This window comes from Hyperoodon ampullatus (assembly GCF_949752795.1).
Source record: "Hyperoodon ampullatus genome assembly, chromosome: 8".
NCBI lineage: Eukaryota > Metazoa > Chordata > Mammalia > Artiodactyla > Ziphiidae > Hyperoodon > Hyperoodon ampullatus.
The window spans coordinates 37,179,243-37,201,903 of NC_136921.1; the positions used below are offsets into that span (position 1 = coordinate 37,179,243).

A 22,661-nucleotide genomic window follows, 5' to 3' on the forward strand; every position below is an offset into this window, starting at 1 on the left:
GTCTCTGAAGCTGATGGGAAATCATTCAATTAAAACTAGCACGGCAGAATACATAAAACCACAATATGAGTTTAAGAAAATGAAAACGGCACTTCAAAGGCATTCTGAAGCCTCATTTTATGAAATGAAATTTTGTTTCATTTCCACTGATTTCCTAGGTGAAATTAGGTGACTGTCTGGGTAGCATAATGATGATAATGGTGGGAAGCCATACATACTCGAATGACATACGTAAAGCTTTAATAAAGAATGAGAGAGACTCAGGGGAGTGCATTAAATTGAGTAATAATTTATTATTTAGAGACCTCTACCCATTTACTCATTTTTTCTGGAAGAATTGGCTCTTCCTCCAAGGTGTACTATTTTCAGAAAGAAAAAGGTAACTGTGTGTGTGTTCTGCATGCTTGTGTTGCAGTTAGGTGATCGCTTGAGTTTGGTGCCCAGAGTAGCCATCGTACCTGTGAACTGTCTCAGCTACTGTGAGGAAAAGAACAAGGTTGACAGGACTCTGCATGTCCTATAGGAATGCACTGCAATTATTTCCAATCACAATTAACCTGATTAGAATAATGGACAGGAAGTGTCCCTCTGTAGCTAATGCAGTTTGGCATCAGCTGACTGAAATCCTTTGATAATTTCTGCACAGATGGCTGGGCTGAATGCAGCACTTTTTAAATTATTATTTTCATGGTCTCTTGGTAGGCCAAAACCTCGACACCGACAACAGACCTCCCCCTTAAGGTGGACGGCGCCAACGTCAACATCACAGCTGCCATTTATGACGAGATCCAACAGGAGATGAAAAGGGCCAAGGTGTCTCAAGCCCTGTTTGCCAAAGTGGCTGCAAATAAAAGTCAGGTGAGTGGTTTTTAAAAGAGCAAAAGTGAGGGCTGGAATTAGACCGTTCTCCTCCTCCCACCAATAAAAATACATCTGTTCCTATAATAATAATAACAACAATAATAATCCCTAGAGAACCTGTCGTGTTCTGCATTTTGCTCTACGGTTTGCTTTTATTCCCATCAGAGTTCAAAATAGAGACTAAGTCAAAACCCAGTTTTTTTTTTCTTTTAAAGAATTTATTTTTCAAAAGGAATCAGCCTTGAATGATTTCTCTCCTAATTCTGAATATTGCTATGTATCCTTTCTTTCTTTCTTTCTTTTTGGTATTTGAGCAAAACTTAGTGTGTTCAAAACAGCATCTTCCTGAGACCAAGTTTTAGCCAGGTCTCATCACCTCTCTTATTCCCACCAGGGAAATGGATGACTTTGTTATAATAACTGCTCTTCCTCAGCCCCAGAGACACCTTGCAACGTCAGGTGTTTCTTTTATGTATAGAATACAGTTGTTTTTCCAGGAGAAAACACACATCGGGGAGTGCAGAGTGAGTGCTACAATCTTTAACAGAAAAACATAGACGCTTATCCAGTACAATTTTTCAGAGTGCTGGGATTGTGGAGAATGGAATGCTCCAGGGAAAAGGGTAGACAGATGCTTAGGTTTTTTATTTCTGAAAGCAGAAACAGTTGATAGGATCTACTCTGTTTCAATTCATTTAAAGGGACAACGACCGCCCTATCCTAGAATGGGTTAGGTTGAGTTGCCTACTTATTTATCCCTGGGTTGAACAATTACCCAAATGCAGGGTAGAGGAAACAAAAGTTAGTTAAAGCTTAATTTTGAGAGTCCTTTGATTCTGAGCTTGATTTCCTCTGTGGCCTTGCATGACAAATGTTTTCGTCCCTACATATGTAAATGGTAAAATGGTCCACCATCTCCCTAACAAATCTTCTGTTGTGTGCTATAAAGGAAGGAAGTTACTGAATATTGTATTAAGCAAGGTGGTTTTTAATGAAAATTAAGTTTTTAAAATGATAGTCAAATGCTATATTTATACTAATTATATGGTTTTGGGAATAGCCGTTTTTTCCTGTGGTTTTGCAGTAACCTGACTTAAGTTATTTTTCAGATGTTAATAAAGGGAGAGCATAGAATATCCAGCAATTTCGAAGAGGATTGAAATATTGGTTTCCCATTTCAATTTCGATGTAGTGATTTTTCCAGATTATTCTTTCTCTCACAATGAAGTCATTGAAATACAGTTTGCTAAGATATAATGTCCAACCATAGTATGAAATACATGAAAAGAAAATACCATAGAGCTTTCTTAAACTGTTAAATGCATAAAATCCCGTGTACCACATGGCAAAATATAATGAGAGTTGGAGCTGTTAAACGAATAAAGCTGTTAAATGCATAATGCCACTTGGCAAAACTACTGTGCATTTAATGGTTTTCCACTGTGTAATAAAGGACATATGTGGTAAATGTGCAGTAAGTATAAAGCTACACAATTGATTCTGCAAACCTGCCCCTTAGTTGTGACTTGACATAAATATCAAAGTTTCACTCAGTCCTCCTTTTATAAGCAGCTTTCAAGAAAAACCGAAGGCCACAGTCTGAGAACTTGACTCAGAATGCTTGTAATCTTCCTGTTGACTTGGCACTATTGCTTCTGGAAATAGTGATGCCTCCAGCCTCCCCAAGTAATTCAGGTGGCTGATTGAAAAGTGTGTTTGCCAGTTGGACAAACTTAGCTCTCCAAATTTTTGTTGCCTCCTGAAGAACTCAGTAGCCCTGTTTTTGCCGAATCTGGAGGAAAACATAGTACTAGGAATTAATATGCTAAAGGATGAGATTGAGCCTAAATGGGAATAAGATGCTTTGTTTTTCTTTTTTCCTTTGGGACAATGATTTCATTCTCATTTGTGAATAGGGAACTTTATTTGTAAGTAGCTGACTAGATTTGCAAATCAGGCATTAAGTTTTTTAAAAATGGCATTGCCAAGCAAAATGAACTTAACTGACAGTTTCAAAGGCAATTTAACATAAGTTATTCACTCTACTTTGTAAGCACTACCAGCATTTGCTTGATAAAAAGCATACTTAGTGAAATCAATTGATGTGGTACTTTGCACATGTATTTGGTGTGTATCCATAAGATGTGTGTGTGTGTGTGTGTGTGTGTGGAGTGGCTGAGAAGGCAGATGAAGAGCAAGGGCGCTCTATTCTCTTGGAGGTGAAATTAGGAGAACCTTTAACAGGAACTCTTGTGAACTGTAGTGGGTTTGGAGCCTGGGAGGCCCAGTTCAAACATATATAGTAACCCCTCCCCTTCCATTTTAAATGTCTTTTAAAATAGAAAGGAAACCCTCATAAAATCTCATTCACTGCGTGGTGTGAATTACTGTCACCATATTAAGAATAATACCTAATGCTGCCTGTGTGTTAGGCACGCTTTGAATGAAGAGTAGGAAAACGGGAGGAAATTTTTAGAGATTACGGGTGGGTGGGGGGCCAAGATGGTCCTCAAGGGCTGGAAGTGTTTAGGGAACAGGCACAGTTGGAGGAGGGGTTCAGAAAAGGAACTGAAAGAGTGACAAACGTTTGCAGTTTTGCCTGTGATCCTGTTGGGGAAAACAGTATTACTGGAAAGTGTGTGTTTTCTTAGTGGGTGGGGTTACATCGGAGCACATTTGTAGGGTCGTAGACCACCTGTTCCTTTAACTGGGCTTCAGCTCCTCTGTCATGGCCAGGCCAGTCCATCATCTGATTCCACTGAGTGGCTCCTATCTGACCCTTGCCCCTTTCTTCATGGGAGAGAAGTCAAAAAAGTAAAGCAGGGGTAAAAATAAGAGGGAAAAGTATGCTTATGCACATTTCACCTTTTACTTTTGCTTCATTTTCAATTTAGGATCAATTTTAGGTGTTGTGTGTGTGTGTGTGTGTATGTTCTGAAGACTGCTTTCCTTTTCTTTCTGCAGAATATTCAGATTGTTGGTCTTCATGGGATAGGATGTACTATGGTCCCTGGTTGTTCTCTGTGAACTAAGAGTGGGGGTCCTCAGTAGGAGCCATAGTGCAGAGGCATATGGCATTTTCTGCACACCTTCAGTACGGCCCTTACATACAAAGGGCCTCCAGGGAATGAGTGCCCCAGCATGCAATTTAAGTGGCTGTGGGAACTGTTTGTCCCTTGATAGCTTCTTGTATTCTCCCTGTCCCTCTTACTCAAATTCTGTAGGGTTACTTTCCCCTTTCCTCCCCAACTGCAGCTTATCAAATGTGATCTGGGCAGTGGAAATCCAGTAGGGAGCAAACACAGCGACCGTGGGCACCCTCCCTGCAGTCCTCCAGGGCCGGCCATGTGCCTTGTGACAGCATATTCAGCCACATTTCTTTCCTTTGACATCAGTTGCCCCCTTCCTCAGACATTAATTCACTGTTTCTCTCCTGCCCTCTTCTCTTTTTTATATAGCTTACAGTATTCAGCTCATGAAATGCTGAGGATCATCCGAGGCTGGTTTTCTTTTGGAAAGAGAGTGAAACTTTCTTTGTTATTTGTATACCCAAAGACCCAACTCTACATATATGAGTGTCTTTTCCTACTAGGTTTGGGTGAAAACAGAATAGGTAGAGGAATGGGAAGGGGCTTATTTTAATCCCTGTTCTACCTTGCCCCCATTAAAAAAATAAAAACAAACGAACAAAAATGTTAGAAGGGCACTGGGTTTGCTTTCTTTTATCTTTTCTTTCTTCCTTTTTTTTTTTTGGTGGGTGTGGGGTCTTGCTTTCTATATTAGGAAGGTAGAGAGAATCTGAGACATTGCAAAAAGGAGAAATAGGCAACCTAGTTGTAAAGCTCAGTTGGTGGTAATGAAAGGGCCAACCCCAGAGTCTTCTGGGATAAAAGAAAGGGAGTGATCTGGGAATAAATGGACCCAGAGGGGTCTCTGATGAGATGACATTGGAGATGCCTTCATCTCCACCAAGATTTAAAGACCCCTGCCAATCCTCCAGTTCTCCTCTCTGCCACGCACACCTTCCCAGGCCCACAGGCTGCAGGAGCTACCACTGGGATCAGGAATGGGGGAGTCCTCACTCCTACTACAGAAGAGGGAGGGAGGCACAACTGTGATCCCACTGCATCTGGGGAGGAGGAGTTTCTGGCCTTCAATATACAATTCTGAAATCATTTCCTCTATAGAAGCTGTGTTCTTCATGGTGACTGGATTTCAATGTGTTCTATGCTTTACGTACGTTAGATTTTGTGTAGCCTTTATTCCTTATCACTGTCTCACCAAAAAAAAAAAAAAAAAAAAAAAAAATTCCGTGTTCTCACCTACTGACTTAACAAGTTATAATGCTAAATAGAAGGCTTCTTAAGCTTTAGATGTAGATTACAAACTCAGATTTTATGGACATTCTTCTTTATTGTAAAATATCTCCTTACAGATGATCTAATTTGCTTAACAGGCTAAATGATTTAAAATATACAGGTCTTTCAGACATAGAGAATGGACTTGAGGACAGGGGGAGGGGGAAGGGGAAGCTGGGACAAAGTGAGAGAGTGGCATGGACATATATACACTACCAAATGTAAAATAGCTAGCTACTGGGAAGCAGCCCCATAGCACAGGGAGGTCAGCTCAGTGCTTTGTGACCACCTAGAGGGGTGGGATAGGGAGGGTGGGAGGGGGACACAAGAGGGAGGGGATATGGGGATGTATGTATATGTATAGCTGATTCACTTTGTTATAAAGCAGACACTAACACACCATTGTAAAGCAATTACACTCCAATGAAGATGTTAAATAAATAAATAAATAAACTAGAAAAAAATATATACAGGTCTTCATGGCAGATCCTTTTATAAGCAAAAATAAAGACAGACAGCTGTACATAAAGAAAAATAATTGGTATATTATTTGGTTTGTTTCCTTCCTTTTATCGCTCTTTGCTATTGGAGTTTATATCACATTCAGTATATGTGCTAACATATTTTTTTCATTCAATCATGGGTTACTATATTAATCTTTGCTTTTGTGTCTCTTCTTAAAAATATCCCAGGCACAAGTTAGTTGTACATATTTCCTTTTTAAAGAAATAGCTTCTATTTTATGATTACTTAAGTAAAACATCCTCGTTTTATTTTGTATTTTTTATTTTTAATTCTCAAAGGCATTTCTTTTCTTCTTTAATGTTATTTATTTTGAATAGGTAGCATATGTTCATTGTACAAGCTTCAAAGAGAAACAGAAGCGTATACAGTGAATAGTTTTCCTCCATCCCTCACCCCCTTAGCCATCCTTAGAGGCAGCCACTGCTAACATTTCTCCTCTATCTTTGGAAACACAAATGTATATACTTTTTTTGTCCCTATGCACAAATGACTAGCATACTTTACATGTGATTCTGCTTGATTTTTTTCTTATAAATCTCAAAGATCTTGCCACATCAGCACACAGAGCCCCTTCTTCTTTTAAGCTGCTGTATACTATTCAGTGGAATGGATGCACCATGATTTATTTGACTCTCTTCCTTTGGTGGATATGTAAATTGTTTCCAATCCTTCCATATTAAAAATGATGGTGTTGACATTCCAATTGACCTCCTTGCCAGCAGTGCCCAAGGGTCCCAGCCCCTATACCCTCACCTAAGACATTTTAAATGACTCAGCTGACTACAGTTTTGGCTAATATAAAACATTTACAATAAACAAAAACAAAACAAAACAAAACCCTGAACAACTGGAACCTCCCACGTCTCCCTCTCCCATGAGTCGGGCCCCTGAAAGTGAAGCTAGGGCTCCCGCAGGCAGGGCCCAAGCTAGTGGTCTGGTCTGGCTCCCCTGCACATGCAGCGGCATCTGGGGATGGAGCCGCACGCCGCCCTACTGCGCTCCTCCCGGGGCCCACCTCCCCTCTGGGGCCTGTGGGCCCATGCAAGCACTGCAGAGGCCCATCAAGCTGAGTGCCACCTGCTATTTGTGGGGCGGCAGGCAACAGGAAGAGACCACGCACCCCTGAACTATCACCTGCATGCCCCAGCTTCATTTTTTTTAATGTAGAAAATGAAGAAAAGTGTAAAGGCAAAAACATGAATCACCCATAATTCCACAATCCAGAGATAGTTGCCATTAACCTTTTAGAGTCTTCTAATGTGTAAGTGTGGGTTTGCACATGCTTGTTTATATCCTAGTTGGGATCACACTGTAATAAGACAAGTTAAACCTATAATTTTCTTAAGGTCAACTTTTCATGTGGGAGAGTAAATTTATGAATTATAAAATATCTTCAGTCTCATTATTTTGTTTCTTAGCCTTTAGAAACTATTGCCCAAGGATTGTTTTTGCCACTTTGCACAAAAAGTGGTTTGACAGTTACCTTATTTATTAAGTTCTCTTTACGGAGATGGCTTTATCGGGGCTGGGATTGCTCAGGCTATTGGAAGTAAATGTTTGATTACCCCAATCTCTGGTGTAAAAAGTGACAGGAAAAACTGGCCGTATGATGCCAGTTGGTGATGAGTTGGTGGTCTAAGTCTCACTCACAATGCTTTTGCTTTTGTCGTCTTGTCTTCGGTGTGTAAGGCAGACTAAAATGAGGCATGTGGCCTTGACTGAGTAGCTGCCCCTTGCTGCTGGGCAGGTTTCTTTGGAACACATTTTGACAACCTATCAAAAAGCAGTTTCTACTCTTGTCAACTGGGGCATGTATACTACAATGTCAGGTCTGTCCACCAAATTCAAATGAAAAAATTAATATATTTACACTACAATTACCTTTTTTTTTTTTTGCGGTACGAAGGCCTCTCACTGTTGTGGCCTCTCCCGTTGCGGAGCACTGGCTCCGGACGCGCAGGCTCAGCGGCCATGGCTCACGGGCCCAGCCGCTCCATGGCATGTGGGATCTTCCCAGACCGGGGCATGAACCCGTGTCCCCTGCATCGGCAGGCGGACTCTCAACCACTGCGCCACCAGGGAAGCCCTACAGTTACCATTTTTAAAAAACTGTTATACCAAGTAGTGAAGAAATTAGGCTTCTCAATATTCTCAAATGGCAAACTAAGTGGGCAGTCAATACACTGATGCCCAAGCGAAAAGTTGAACCCTTCACTTTCTTCCTTTATCTCTCAGCATAATTCAAAGGATTAGATTCTTTTGAGAAGTGATCAACAGAAATTCCTGCAAGATCTCAGTTTTTACATCAGTCTTATAATGAGGAATTGGGTTCTTTTTACCACTCCTACAATTAATTATGTTAACGTTTCATGCCCTAAAACTAGCCTTTATGGGAACCCATAATTAGATATCAATGAAGGTTAATTACAGTTTGTATGCAGTTCATAAAATATCATATACCTTTATCCATTGCTAAAGTTTCTGTACTGGTTTTAAGCACATTTTTAGGTACTGCAGAAACCCTTGAGTTGCATTATTTTGCCTGTTCATGACATGGCACCTTTAGGAACTTGCATCTGACTTTGAAGCAAATCATATTGACATATTAAAAGCCATCTTTCTGAACTCTCCAGCCCTCTTTCAAAGATGACATCGAGTTAAACCATGGTTCTTACAGTTGGAGAATGTTGGTGCCTGTGAGTGGTTCCTACTGTTTTGCTGTAGAGACCGTTTAATCATCTTGCTTGGGACTTCCCTGTTGGCGCAGTGGTTAAGAATCCGCCTGCCAATTCAGGGGACACGGGTTTGATCCCGGTCCTGGAAAATCCCACATGCCGCGGAGCAACTAAGCCCGTGTGCCACAACTACTGGGCTTGTGCTCTAGAGCCCATGAGCCACAACTACTGAGCCTGCATGCTGAAACTACTGAACCCCGTGCGCCTAGGGCCCGTGCCCCATGACAAGAGAAGCCACCGCAATGAGAAGCCTGTGCACCGCAACCAAGAGTAGCCCCAGTTTGCCGCAACTAGAGAAAGCCCACGTGCAGCAACAAAGACCCAACGCAGCCAAAACAAAAAAAGATCATCTTGGGCTTCCCTGGTGGCACAGTGGTTGAGAGTCTGCCTGCCGATGCAGGGGACACGGGTTCGTGCCCCGGCGGGAAGATCCCACATGCCACGGAGCGGCTGGGCCCGTGAGCCATGGCCGCTGAGCCTGCGCGTCCGGAGCCTGTGCTCCGCAATGGGAGAGGCCACAACAGTGAGAGGCCCGCATACCGCCAAAAAAAAAAAAAAATCATCTTGCTTTCACAGAGCCAAGACTAGGGTTAGGCATGTAGGCTTGCTAGGTCTTCAGGTGCAAAATTCAAGGAGGCACACACTTTCAGAGTCACATTCCTTAAATTTTGCCCATTAGTTGCTTGCTTGCCTCACTCTAGTCCCAGCCCTGATCTTTCAAACAAGTCTTATGCCTGGTTTTCTGCTGTGTCTGCTTCCCACCCCCACCCCCACCCCCCCCGTACTTACGAGTTTTTGAGGCAGTGTGCATAATATGTAGGGGTTTTTTTGTTTTTTTGTTTTTGTGGTACGCGGGCCTCTCACTGTTGTGGCCTCTCCCGTTGTGGAGCACAGGCTCCAGACATGCAGGCTCAGAGGCCATGGCTCAAGGGCCTAGCTGCTCCGCGGCACGTGGGATCTTCCCGGACCGGGGCACGAACCCATGTCCCCTGCATCGGCAGGCAGACTCCCAACCACTGCGCCACCAGGGAAGCCCCCATAATATGTAGTTTTGTATCATAGGTATGCTGGAATTTGGACCTGAAGTCAGGGACTAGAACTGTTTCGGTTGTTTTCTCCTTGATATTTTAGTCTAGTACATTTTGCTGTTAATATCTTTCTAGTATTTAAGTGGAGAAGATTCCAGATTCATTCTTTTTGACACATATGGATTTTTTTTTCAGGTACATGTTCCCATCTATGTGTATATGTATGTGTGTACATACTTATATAAAGTCATACTAAATCTCTGTACTATTATATAGCTATGTATATCCCGTATTTCTACGGTAAGGTAGGCAACAAGATTTTATGAAATCCCCTCTTGACTTGGGCCCTTTATAACAGCGGTTAAGGAGTTGTTCAGAAATAAAATTTTCATTACTGTCAATTACAGATTCACTCTTTACAAACACATCCATAGAAATGTGAGACACATGCCCAGAGACAGCTGAAAATTAGTCCCCATGAAAATACAGTTTAGAACTTAGTGTACAATTTTGAGAAATAAAAAAAGAAGCAGATCATTTTTACTTATTACATTCAGGGTATAAAATAATTAACCTTGAACTGTAACCAAATGCTCAGCACAAATCTTTTTTCAGGTTTAGATGACCTCCTCGTCAGGGATTCACTGAAGCCCTTGACAAGTCTCTCTTGCAGTTTAGCCTTTTATCCATTTCAGTTTTCTTGATTAGGTTATCTTGAATCATTAGGGGGTTTATTTATTTTAATAGACACTTATTGGATTCATGAAAGGAGAATTCGGTGACTAAGAAACAAGAGCTGAATATTATCTGGCTCATTTCACACTTCAAAAGAGTCTCAACCAGCTGAAGAGAAATTCTTTCACAGTTACAAAAGTTTGTTTGGGGACTTTATGTGCTTCCGTTTAGAAAGTGAACTGCCTGTGGTTAATAATACGAATTTTCTTTTGAGTCGCTCAGAAAACATTTCCTTGTGGTTACATATGCTGACATTTTCTGTATTGAAGATGTGGGTGAGTAAATGGCCTTTTACATTTCTGGTGCAAGAAGCCTTGTGTCATTCTACTGAAGAACTGTTCATTTGCCGACTTATTCATTCATTGGGGTTCCTAGATGGGCAAAGGGGAAGGGGGCTTCTTACTATTTGTAGATTGAGTTCACTCGTCAGCTCTGTGATAGGTACATCAGGGGGAACAGTAACGACTGTGACAAGGCCTTCCCTTCAAGGCCAGTACAACCTTACTTAACAGGAACAAACATATTTACTACATCTCTTTTTGGAGATCAGAGCAGACTGTGAACTTGCATTTGTTTCTTAGCAAGTCCTGGTTTGTATTCATTTTGAAATATTATAAAAACTGGGAAATTTGTCACTAACACAGAACTTAATTTTCTTTTTAAAGGAAAAAATATGGGAACAGGGACACGTTGGAGTTATTGCCTGTGTCCTGGGGTAGGAAAACAAGTAACTTAGTGCACAATGAAATTTCAGTACCACGGACAGGAACCCCAGTCTTTTCATCTCCTTCCCCTCCCCCATCACTTAAACCTAAGGCTTGGAGCTAGGATTCAAACCCATATCTGATGGGCTCCAAATTCAGACCCTGGGCTGTATTATTGTTTTCTGAAAGACCTCCTTGTTCATTTGAATAGTCTCAGCATTTGGTATGTAGTTTGGAGAACATGTCACTCATTATCTACTTGAATTTTTAAACCTTTCAATATTTTTATAAGTGTAATAGATATTGTCCTTCCTCATTCATTTTCAATGTGAGAGAGCTTTACAAATTCTCATTTGAACAACAACAGCATACACACGCACACACACATACACGAAAATGGTTAAAATGATGAGAATAGATTTTTTTAAATGATTGATAGTGTTTGGTGCTTATGATATATGTCATTTTTTTAAGAATGAAAACTTCTGGAAGATGAAGCTTACCAACTATGTAATTTACCACTAGCAGGCCGCTGTGGGCCTTCACTGATACCAAGCAACATGATTTCACTATGAAAAAAAAGATATCTAGGCTAGGGTAAGTGGGGTTCTTGACTTTATCATAGTCTTTTCTCCAAGAACTTCTTGTTAAAAAAGAAGGAAGGAAGGAAAGTAGGAAGGGAAAAGAAAGAAGAAAGAAAAGAATTCTTTGTCATGTCAGTTTAAAAGCCTTCAATGACTCCCATGGCCCATAGGATTAACATGAAATTTCTTTGCATGGTATTCGTTATGACCTGACCCCCACCTCCATTTCTAGACTGTGCTTTAGCCACACAAAGTTGTTTCTGATTCCTTGAATGTGATCATTTTATAAGCCCCTGCATTTGCTGATAATGTTATCTCTGCTTGGAGCGTGATTCCGATCACTTCGTCTCCCCACCTGGTGAAATGCATCTTTATCTTTCAAGGCCCACCTTATGAGTCCTGTTCTCTGTGATCACATATTCCCTGAACTTCATGGTCAGAATTACCTACTCATCCTTTGGTGATCTCAGTTAACCTTTTAAGTAAAAAGCATGGCCCACAGTAGATGGGTGATGAGTACAAGCTTATAAACTAATGTTCTGAGAGACCTCTGCCACTGTTTGCACTTCTATAATGTGGTAAATTGGATCACCCTCTTTTATCTTCTTCATGCATTAGAGATGGGTGAAAAAGAGCCCTCAGAGTGTTGACAGGGTTGCTTTTGAAAACTAGTGCTCTACCCCAACACTACCTCTTTTCATTTGAGGCCATGAAACATTCGTCTGGGCTAATTTCTATGCACTCTAATAATTTCAATTCAATCTATGGAGCATTTATTGAACATCTATTATGTGCAAGAAACTATACCCTGGTCTGAAAATGCTAAAGTGAGTAAGAAATCAACAATTTCCCTCCACCCCCATTAAGAAGCTGACTGTTCTGATAGGGGTGCAGGCATGCCCAGCAGTAACAAAAATAATCATCAAATTGTGAAAAGGTGTAAGCAACATGCTTTCAAATTATGCAGGAGTGAGTAAGCAATTCTTACAAGAGATCAGGTGAGACCATGTCAGCTGAACCTTGAAGTACAACTTCTCATAGCGGGGGTAGAGGGTTGAGTGAGATTTTCCAGGAAAGGGAGTAACATGAGCAAAAGCATGAAGACGGGAATATATCAAGCCTATTCAGGGACTGTGAGTAATTCACAGTGGCTGGAGGACACGGTCCATGGGGAAATTGAGGGGAGATGAGACCATGAAGGAAAAACAGGGGCAAATTGTGGTTCTTATTGTTGCCTTTTCTAATGTTCTTGAATTGTGAACTAGAGGTGTCTCATTTAAGTAAATCCTCGATAAAACTATCAGTTTACTAAAATATAAACTATGGGGTTATTATTCATCTTTCAGAAAGAAATAATGATACCTTTCTTCAAGTAGTAAGGATTCCTAATACATTTACAACATTATTTGCTTTGTAAATTTAGATTGACGTACAACTTTGTAAGAAGATGTGGATTGTAAACAAAATATATCTTGAATGATGTGAGTGTCACCTCACCTGCATAGTTGGGGAAAGGTGGTCAGAGTTGTTTTTTCTACTGAGGGAAATATATTTGTTTAAGAGGCTGATGAGATGACTAAAATGAGATGTTAATAGGTATTATTTGCTTATGCCCTGAATGCTTGGGAACTCTTTATCCATTGATCACAAGGATGTAGCCTTTGAACTTACATTCTTTCTCTGGGTTCAGATCTTGAAGGTAAAAGTGTTTTAATCATAAATTCCTTAGCATCATTATACTTAGGTTCCATGTACATTTTCCCATGTAAGTTCCAGGTATTCTCTGTATTTTTTTAAACTTTTTATTTTGAACACACTTTAGACTCACAGATTTTAGAAAATAGTACAGTTTCCATATATTTCTCACATAGCTTCCCCTAATGTAACAGCTTCATCACCATAGTGCAATGCTCAAAACCAGGAAGTTAGCATTGTTTTAATACATTAACTAAACTGAAAACTTTATTCTAATTTCACTAATATTTTTAATTAACATTATACTAAATATTAATAGTATTTCCACTGATGTCCATTTTTTTGTGCCAGGATCTCAATCAGGAACCATATTGCATTTAGTTATTTATCCTTAGTTTTCTGCAGTCTGTGACCATTCTTCAGTCTTTCCTTTTTGTTGTTGTTGTTTTTAATGATCTTGCCACTTTTAAAGAGTACTGATTGGTTGTTTTGTTGAAAATCTCTGTTAGGGTTTGTCATGATTGGACTGAGGTTATGCATTTTGGGCAAGACCTCAGATACTATGCTGTGTCCTTTGCAGTGAGTCATATCACAGAGTTCATGGTTGTGAATATGTCATCACTGGTGATGTTGACCTTGATCACTTGACCAAGGTGGTTTTATTCTTTGTACTTTGACCCTGATGGCTAATCATTATCTGTTGTTTCTGACAAATAACAAGGTAATAGATCATGGAATGTGGACCTGGAAGGGAACTTAGAGATCATCTTTTGTAAACCCCTTCTTTTATAGTTAAGCTTCCAGAAGATCCAAGAGGGTAACCACTTATCCAAAGGTCACCCAATAATTTAATGTAAGAGTAGGAACTTAGCAGTTTGGCCTCCAAATTGAATATTCTGTGCTTCCTAGCTGTGCTCTGGCACATGTAACTTACTTAGCCTCAGTTTTCCCATACTAAAAATGTGAAACTGACTATGTGAATATACAGCCAACCTTTGGTCAAAGCTTACAACCAGACTAAAAGAGAAATCACAGCTAGGTATATACACCACAGTTCCTGGTGCCCGCTCCCAAGGCTGGCCAAGGCTGGAAATCAGATGAACTTCTGTACCAGCATCTCCGAAATGAAAATAATTCTCCTGGAATGCTCCACATAACACATAGGGAGCAACAACAAAAAACCTACTTGAGATTTTAACAGAAAAAGGAGATTTGTTTATTAATAATTCATGAGTTCCCATTGAACATGCACGACAGAAACAGTGCTATTCAATAGAGAATACTGTCATCTGTCACTGTTTTATTTGACATTTACACTTTTTTTTTTGCCTGATACTGCAAAACTTTCTTGGATGGCATGCAAAAATTATATAAATGAAAAAAATCCCAGTGTGGGGACTCTTTATCTCTTCTGTGATGGGTTCACTCAGTTACATATGTGTGTGTTCAGGCAATAGCGTGGCACTTTCTGGCACATGCATTAGCCACCAAACAAGCTAATAAGAGACACTATTGAGAAAACAGAGATAAGCATCCCAAGTGGGCTGGTGGAAGGATCATGTGAATAAAAAGATGGAGGGTGAGATGGGAAGTGAGGTGGAAGAATAGATTTCCGGGAGATAAGCGTACAGATCCGTGGAGTGAGCAAGTGAGTCAGAGTGAGGGGAAAGCGAATCATGGCTGCCGTGAAGAAAACTGACAAAAATACACTGCCATTTCCGATGCAGAATAAATATTTATAGATGGCATCAGAGGAGCTCCACCAGCAGGGAATATCGGCATCTAGTAGAAGAGCAAGTTAGAGTTAGGAGCACCTTGCAGTTTTGTGCCACCGTAAGGCTCTTGACAATGTTTCTGCTCAGTAGGTTAGTTATTATTTATAAAAATCACAGAACCAGCTGATACATTCATAAGCTAATTATTGAAGCAGCTGGGTACACATGGTGCAATATGTCCAAGGCTGTGAAGTATCACAGATTTCTTGGGGCCTGCTGTGGTGAGGGTGCGCTGTTGAAGGCTCCATCCCTTAATCTGATCAGCCAAGCAAACACTTTGTGGGGAAACGAGATTAATAACCCTCTAAATACCATGAATGTGCTTCGTCTTCAAAACTGGGTTCCCTTAAACATGCTATTAGCTCAGCTCCATCAGGGATTTGAGGAAGTTCTCTGGTGCCCTAAGAACAGGGTCTTGTTGCCTACCTCCCTGTGCCAGAAATTAATTTGGTTTGCTTATGTCTGCACACATGATCACACTTGTGTCTAATCCGCTCCCTAATAGCTTCAAGGTCAGGACCTTGCATGTCAGTGGGCAAATTGAGCACTACACTTCTTAAAGACGGATGGCAGACAGCACACAGTCCATAACAAGGTCTGTAGTTTGTTCTAAGTGGTTGTAATGAGTGCAGATTATAACAGCGCATATAAATCAAATGCGGCAGTGAATGTTGTGCGAGACATTCCGAGTATCGTAAGTGGAGATACCACTCAGCTGTCACCTGTCTCCTTTCAAGCTGTGGCTTCCCACAATGCAATTCACTCCTCATGCGGAACAGCAGGTGCTGTCCTCCTTAAGGTCTGGGTATCTCAGAACTTTGTCTTTTAACAGATGCAGGTTTTTGTTTTTATTTTCTGGTAAACGATTGGTCTCCATGCTGTAGCCTCCCCTGGGAGATGTTAAACATACCTGTTTGAAACATTTGAAAGAGTTCAGTTGGAGACTTACTCAGATCTGTGAAAAGACAGAGAAATGGAGCTTACTTTTTCCACAGATGGTTTGTTTTCCATTTCAAGAATTCTTTGCTTTGTACAAAGAAACCCTCGAGGAAACACTTGGGGACTAGGAGATTTTTTAAAATATAATTTATTTCCTGATAGGGATAAAAATTTAATCGTCTTCTATTTTCATATATGTTGCACCTTGAAAATCAACCATTAGCTGTCTCTCAATTGAGTTGGAAAAAAAGAAATCTATGAAAATACTTGGAAAAACATTTCCAAGCAAATGATTAGGTATCTTGTTTTCATTCTTCCTAACCCTCTAACTCTCCCCAGCTCCCAGTTTATTGCAAGAAAAGATCAGGTCTGCACAAATGTGGCCTCTCACTTGTAAAAACAAGGCAGTGTTGTGTTACAGATTAGTTTATAAATCCCCAGTGGCTTCACAGTTCAGTGCCTACAGCTGCTGCAGATGGGCCTGGGTTTTTGTCTCTTTGCGGTGCTGCAGCCGGCAGTTGAAGGAGAAAATGGAATGATCAGGTTATTAACATGGAGGCCGCGAGGAAGAGGCTGCACAATGAGAACAGCTGGTGTTGCTGTCTTGGCTGATGCAGCGGAGATAATCAAATCTTGCCTTTTTTTGGGTAAAGGCAGAAGACACAGTGGAGAGTTAGACAAACAACAGCTTATGATATTATAAGGGGTTTTTATAATGCGTGTCAGGAACTTTCATTGGCTTACAAGTTATGATATAGAATTTGTTGAGGTTCGGGATTTATTTTTTACAAAGTCCTTTGTGTTTACTTATGCACCTTTTTAGAAAAATTCTTACTCTTGCAGGAGGCGTGATGTGGGACAGTTCTTGTTTTTAAAATTAGCATCGTAGCTTGGAAATGATGGGTTAGAAAGCTACTGGGTAAAATATTTTGACATGAGTCACTGAGCGATGTTGACAGCATCCTCTGTATTATTTTCATATAATCCATCATTATTTGCATTACATTTTCTTTCTTGTGCAGTTGCAAGAGAACATCCGGATGCCAGAGTTGGGAGGCAGACATTTGCAGGTGTGACCCGTCCGACTGCCTACCTTCCTGCAGGTGTGGCTGAGGCAGGAAGGTGATGGTTAAAAGGGCCTGGAGCCCATGGCATTCAGAGATTGAGCAGGAATACAGTTTTTCATTCTAGCTAAGGTTGTTATGGAGGAGTTATTGATAATTGTGAGACTATTTCCTCCCTATTTATACTTAGGTATTTTTTCTTCTTTAGAATTTGCCATTTTGCAATGGCAAAAGTGTTCATCTTCACTTTTTTTCTTGGAATAGAGTACTATCCAATTGGGTAATTTTTAAAAATTGTTGCTGACCAACATGAATTACTCTTTCTGAGAACTGGATAGCTACAATCTTCCTTGAGTATCTTTTACAAAGGAACTGTAAATTAATTGAGAATATATTCAATAGGAAGGGTGATAAGATAGTTAATAAAGACCAAAGATTCTCAGGTATCGGTGTAACTATATGCGTGGTCATTGGTTGGTTTTCAGAGTTGTCAGGCTGTATCACTATTTTCCCAGTTTGGTGGGAACAAGTTTGATGTAAAAATATGATAAACCGGTATGGTACTTGACTGCACTCAAGTCCCCCTCTGCTGCTCTGCACTCTGCAGGTTAATTCAAGTGACCTTCTCTGTTTCTAGGGCTGGCTGTGTGAACTGCTCCGCTGGAAGGAGAACCCCAGCCCAGAAAACCGCACCCTCTGGGAGAACCTCTGTACCATCCGTCGCTTCCTGAACCTTCCCCAACATGAGAGGGATGTGATTTATGAGGAGGAATCAAGGCACCATCACAGCGAGCGCATGCAGCACGTGGTCCAGCTTCCCCCTGAGCCAGTGCAGGTGGGCGTCCCCTTCTCCCACAAACCAGAACAAAGCTGTTGGTGCCAGTAGCCATGAAGGGTCAAAGGGGCACGCCACATCACCTCCCCTCGGAAGGTGTCTCATGCCATGTCCCCCAAAACAGAGGTCCCTGTTTTCACAGTGGGCACAGTGTGTGTGTGTGTGCATGTGCACACATGCTCTCTCTCTCTCTCTCTCTCTCTCACACACACACACACACACACACACACAAATGACTGAGAAGTCTAATCCAAAGGCAGCTGCTTTCCTGAGAGCATTTTACTTATGGGATTGTGAAGCCAGAGAACTCATGGAGAATTAAATCTCCCAGTTGGAAACCATAGTTCATTGTTTGCATCAGTTCATTTTCTAAAGAAAAAACTCTGAAGTAGCCAATGAATTGATCCAAAATTCCTCAAGGAATATTTCATTAGGCTGAGGAAAAGAAATTTCCACATGAGCTAGGGAATACCACTGAACTCAGTTGAACCTTTGAGAGAAATTGTGACAGATCTTAGTATTTTTTAGATGAGTTCCTGCTGTGTTTGGTTTCCTGTCTTTTAGAAATCTACCTTCATTTGGGTTGCATGTTCTGTTTGCTTACATTTTTGCTCTCACTGAGAGAAATAATATTTATTTGTGAGAGTCATTGATCTTAACTACCGACACTTGCTGTAGTATAAAGTCAATTACTTTCGGGAAGAAATATTAATGAGGGTTTCTACAGTTACACCTCTTCGAGTTGTGCCACAAATTGTTTTGTCGGACTGTGAGACTTGTCCTCCTGTCCAGTACCACCAATCCCAACTGCCACCAAAGAGGATCCTCTAAGGCCTGTCTGAATCTCCTTGTGTGTAGTAAGAAGAGGGCCATTGAGGCAGGAGTGCATGCACGTGTGCACATGTGTGTGAAGAATGGAAGATGGGGATGAAGGAAGTGTGGGGCATGGGGTCTTGATCAGAGCATAGGAGAGATGGTAAAGGACACAGTGAAATGCTCGGCCTGAGGTTTCCTGTCACCTTTCCCCTTACTCCACCCTCACATCCCCGGGGGAGAAGCCAGAAGCCAGTGGGCCCATTATATCGCTTTTCATCCAGATACTGACATCTCAGTGAGTGCTCTCATGCTCTCATTGGTCACTTTCCAAAGTCATGGAGTGAATCGCCCAGATCATTAGACTCATGAGTTCATAGAGCTATACACATGCAGGAGTCTCTTATAATATTCACAGTGAACTCAGAGGGGAGGTAAAAAAGGGTACTTGGTTAATAAGTGGGAGAGCCCGCTGTCCAGGCTCTGGATTAGTGCTTGGGTGACTCATTCCCCAGAGATGAGCCCCAAGTCTTACCCTTTAGGACCAACCTTCCCTCTCTTGTCCTTTCCTGGCTGGGGCCTCATCCAAACACCAGGGCACCTCCTTATAGATAATTAGACCAACGTGCTGAGTCACATGGAGGGGTGGTTTTTAGATTTTGAGATTTAGTAGAAATTAAAATTAAACAGGGGCACATTGTAGGTTCACCAACCTTTTATTTTAGAAAATAAATTTATTCAAAAAATTCAAGGTGATAGAAGTAAGAGCAAATACTGAAATGGAATGTACTTAAAATATTATTTTGGCTGAATTAGAAAGACCATTAAAATTAGTTGTTATAAAATATATTTACAAATAAAAATTAATAAAATTGTCTAAGTAAAAAAAAATTCAATGGGCACTCACATTTGTTATTCATATATTTCATACAATAAAATAACAAATAAATTAATGAAAAGGATAGCCTTAGGCAAAAGATCTTACAAATGTATAAATTCAGTCATATGAAAAACTCACCATCACCCTTGTTTTTCTCATTTTGATGTGAATTGATCCAAACTTCTGTGTTGAACCAACACAGGACCAATGACTAGCTTCAGGAAACTACTGACTTTGTGTGGACTTTTCATTCAGGGTCCATCTTAGTCAATCCAAGCAAAATAGAAACAGAACAGGAGTGAAAAAAATTGATTTATTATAGACATTAGTAGCATTTCTTTTTTATCATAGGATGATGACAAAGTTGAAAATTTAGAGAAGTTTGAGATAAGAATACTAATACTTGTTTTCCATTAAAATGAGGACCTCCCTTCATTTGGATGATGGCTCTTGTATATTCCTGTCTCCATTCTTTGTCCAGAAATTCTCATCTCTGTGAGGTCCCTGTGTTTAGGTAGCTAAAATGACATTCAACATCATATTTTGTCTTTTAACTGACCATTCTGAGTAAAATAAATCTTAGAAGCAGACAGCCAATTGATTTATGAGTTTTATTACCTTTTATGTTAGTGTGTCAGAACTAAAGTGTGCTAACAATATTTAATGGCTAAGAGTCAGTCTGTAATTTTCCTTTTTAGTTTTAAGCAGTCTGTGGCTATTAACATTAACTTCTGATATCACTAAGAGAATTCACTTATTTTATAAAAGATTATTCCTATCACTCAGCTCTTAGCTAAAGAGTTTACAGATAAGGTAATTTTCTCTACACTGACATTGTCTTAGCCATTGACCTTGATCCCATAACAACTGTGAAAGTCTCCAATACATCATTTTTTTTTTTTTTACATCATGCCTGTCTCAGTGACACTGCTTTGAATGCTGTATTTCTCTTTCATGATATGAAAAATGAAGGGAACTTGAACTAACCAACAAAACTCTTGAGAATGGAGAATAGAGTTAACACAGCCTCTGTGACTTGGGAAGGACTGTATTCAAAAAGGTCCCAGACTACATAAAAATGTCTGTAATTGTCCAGAAGTTAAGCCGTTGGACTCAGGGTTGGGATTCACTTGTGCCTTTGTATCAATTAAAATTTTAGGAAGATATAATTGCTTACATGTTTTAGGAATTTAAAAATTCATATGTCGGTAATACTACTTTGGTGATGTTACATTTTGTCTCATTAGGCAGAAAACACACCATTTTCAAATTAAAAAAATTTTTAACCTCTTTATTGGAGTATAATTGCTTTGCAATGGTGTGTTAGTTTCTGCTTAATAACAAAGTGAATCAGCTATACATATACATATATCCCCATATCGCCTCTCTCTTGCGTCTCCCTCCCTCCCTCCCACCCTCCCTATCCCACCCCTCTAGGTGGTCCCAAAGCACTGAGCTAATCTCCCTGTGCTATGTGGCTGCTTCCCACTAGCTATCTATTTTACATTTGGTATTGTATATATGTCCATGCCACTCTCTCACTTCATCCCAGCTTACCCTTCCCCCTCCCTGTGTCTTCAAGTCCATTCTCTACGTCTGCGTCTTTATTCCTGTCCAGCCCCTAGGTTCTTCGGAACCATTTTTTTTCTTTTTTTTTTTAGATTCCATATACCTGTGTTAGCATACTGTATTTGTTTTTCTCCTTCTGACTTACTTCACTCTTTATGACAGACTCTAGGTCCATCCACCTCACTACAAATAACTCAGTTTTGTTTCTTTTTATGGCTGAGTAATATTCCATTGTATATATGTGCCACATCTTCTTTATCCATTCATCTGTCAAGGGACACTTAGGCTGCTTCCATGTCCTGACTATTGTAAATAGAGCTGCAATGAACATTGTGGTACATGACTCTTTTTGATTTATAGTTTTCTCAGGGTATATGCCCAGTAGTGGGATTGCTGGGTTGTATGGTAGTTCTATTTTTAGTTTTTTAAGGAACCTCCATATGTTCTCCATAGTAGCTGTATCAATTTACATTCCCACCAACAGTGCAAGAGGGTTCCCTTTTCTCCACACCCTCTCCAGCATTTATTGTTTGTAGATTTTTTTTTTGCGGTACGCGGGCCTCTCACTGTTGTGGCCCCTCCTGTTGCGGAGCACAGGCTCCGGACGTGCAGGCTCAGCGACCATGGCTCACGGGCCCAGCCACTCCGCGGCATGTGGGATCTTCCCGGACCGGGGCACGAACCCGTGTCCCCTGCATCGGCAGGCGGACTCTCAACCACTGCGCCACCAGGGAAGCCCTCTTTGTAGATTTTTTGATGATGGCCATTCTGACTGGTGTGAGATGATACCTCATTGTAGTTTTGATTTGCACTTTTCTAATGATTAGTGATGTTGGGCATCCTTTCGTGTGTTTATTGGCAATCTGTATATCTTCTTTGGAGAAATGTCTTTTAAGGTCTTCTGCCCATTTTTGGATTGGGTTGTTTGTTTTTCTGATATTGAGCTGCATGAGCTGTGTGTATATTTTGGAGATTAATCCTTGGTTAGTTGCTTCATTTGCAAATATTTTCTCCCATTCTAAGGGTTGTCTTTTCGTCTTGTTTATGGTTTCCTTTGCTATGCAAAAGCTTTGAAGTTTCATTAGGTCCCATTTGTTTATTTTTGTTTTTATTTCCATTTCTCTAGGAAGTGGTTCAAAAAGGATCTTGCTGTGATTTATGTCATAGAGTGTTCTGCCTATGTTTTTCTCTAAGAGTTTGATCGTGTCTGGCCTTACATTTAGGTCCTTAATCCATTTTGAGTTTATTTTTGTGTATGGTGTTAGGGAGTGTTCTAACACCATACACAATTTCTTTTACATGTAGCTGTCCAGTTTTCCCAGCACCACTTATTGAAGAGGGTGTCTTTTCTCCATTGTATATTCTTGCCTCCTTTATCAAAAATAAGGTCACCATAGGTGCGTGGGTTTATCTCTGGGCTTTCTATCCTGTTCCATTGATCTATATTTCAGTTTTTGTGCCAGTACCATACTGTCTTGATTACTGTACCTTTGTAGTGTAGTCTGAAGTATGGGAATCTGATTCCTCCAGCTCCGTTTTTCTTTCTCAGGATTGCTTTGGC

At 40.5% G+C, this 22,661-nt stretch overlaps 1 protein-coding gene across 2 annotated transcripts in view; it reads left to right on the plus strand.

The window, feature by feature from the left end:
* SATB2 (SATB homeobox 2) overlaps positions 1 to 22,661 on the plus strand; it is a gene marked incomplete at both ends in the record, with an annotated part of 190,846 nt that overhangs the window by 137,227 nt on the left and 30,958 nt on the right. For both annotated transcript variants that reach the window (XM_079710652.1, XM_079710651.1), the window contains 2 exons: positions 703 to 858; positions 17,641 to 17,838. In XM_079710652.1, the coding sequence (XP_079566778.1) occupies positions 703 to 858; positions 17,641 to 17,838 (354 nt within the window). The remainder of the gene's footprint in view (positions 1 to 702; positions 859 to 17,640; positions 17,839 to 22,661) is intronic.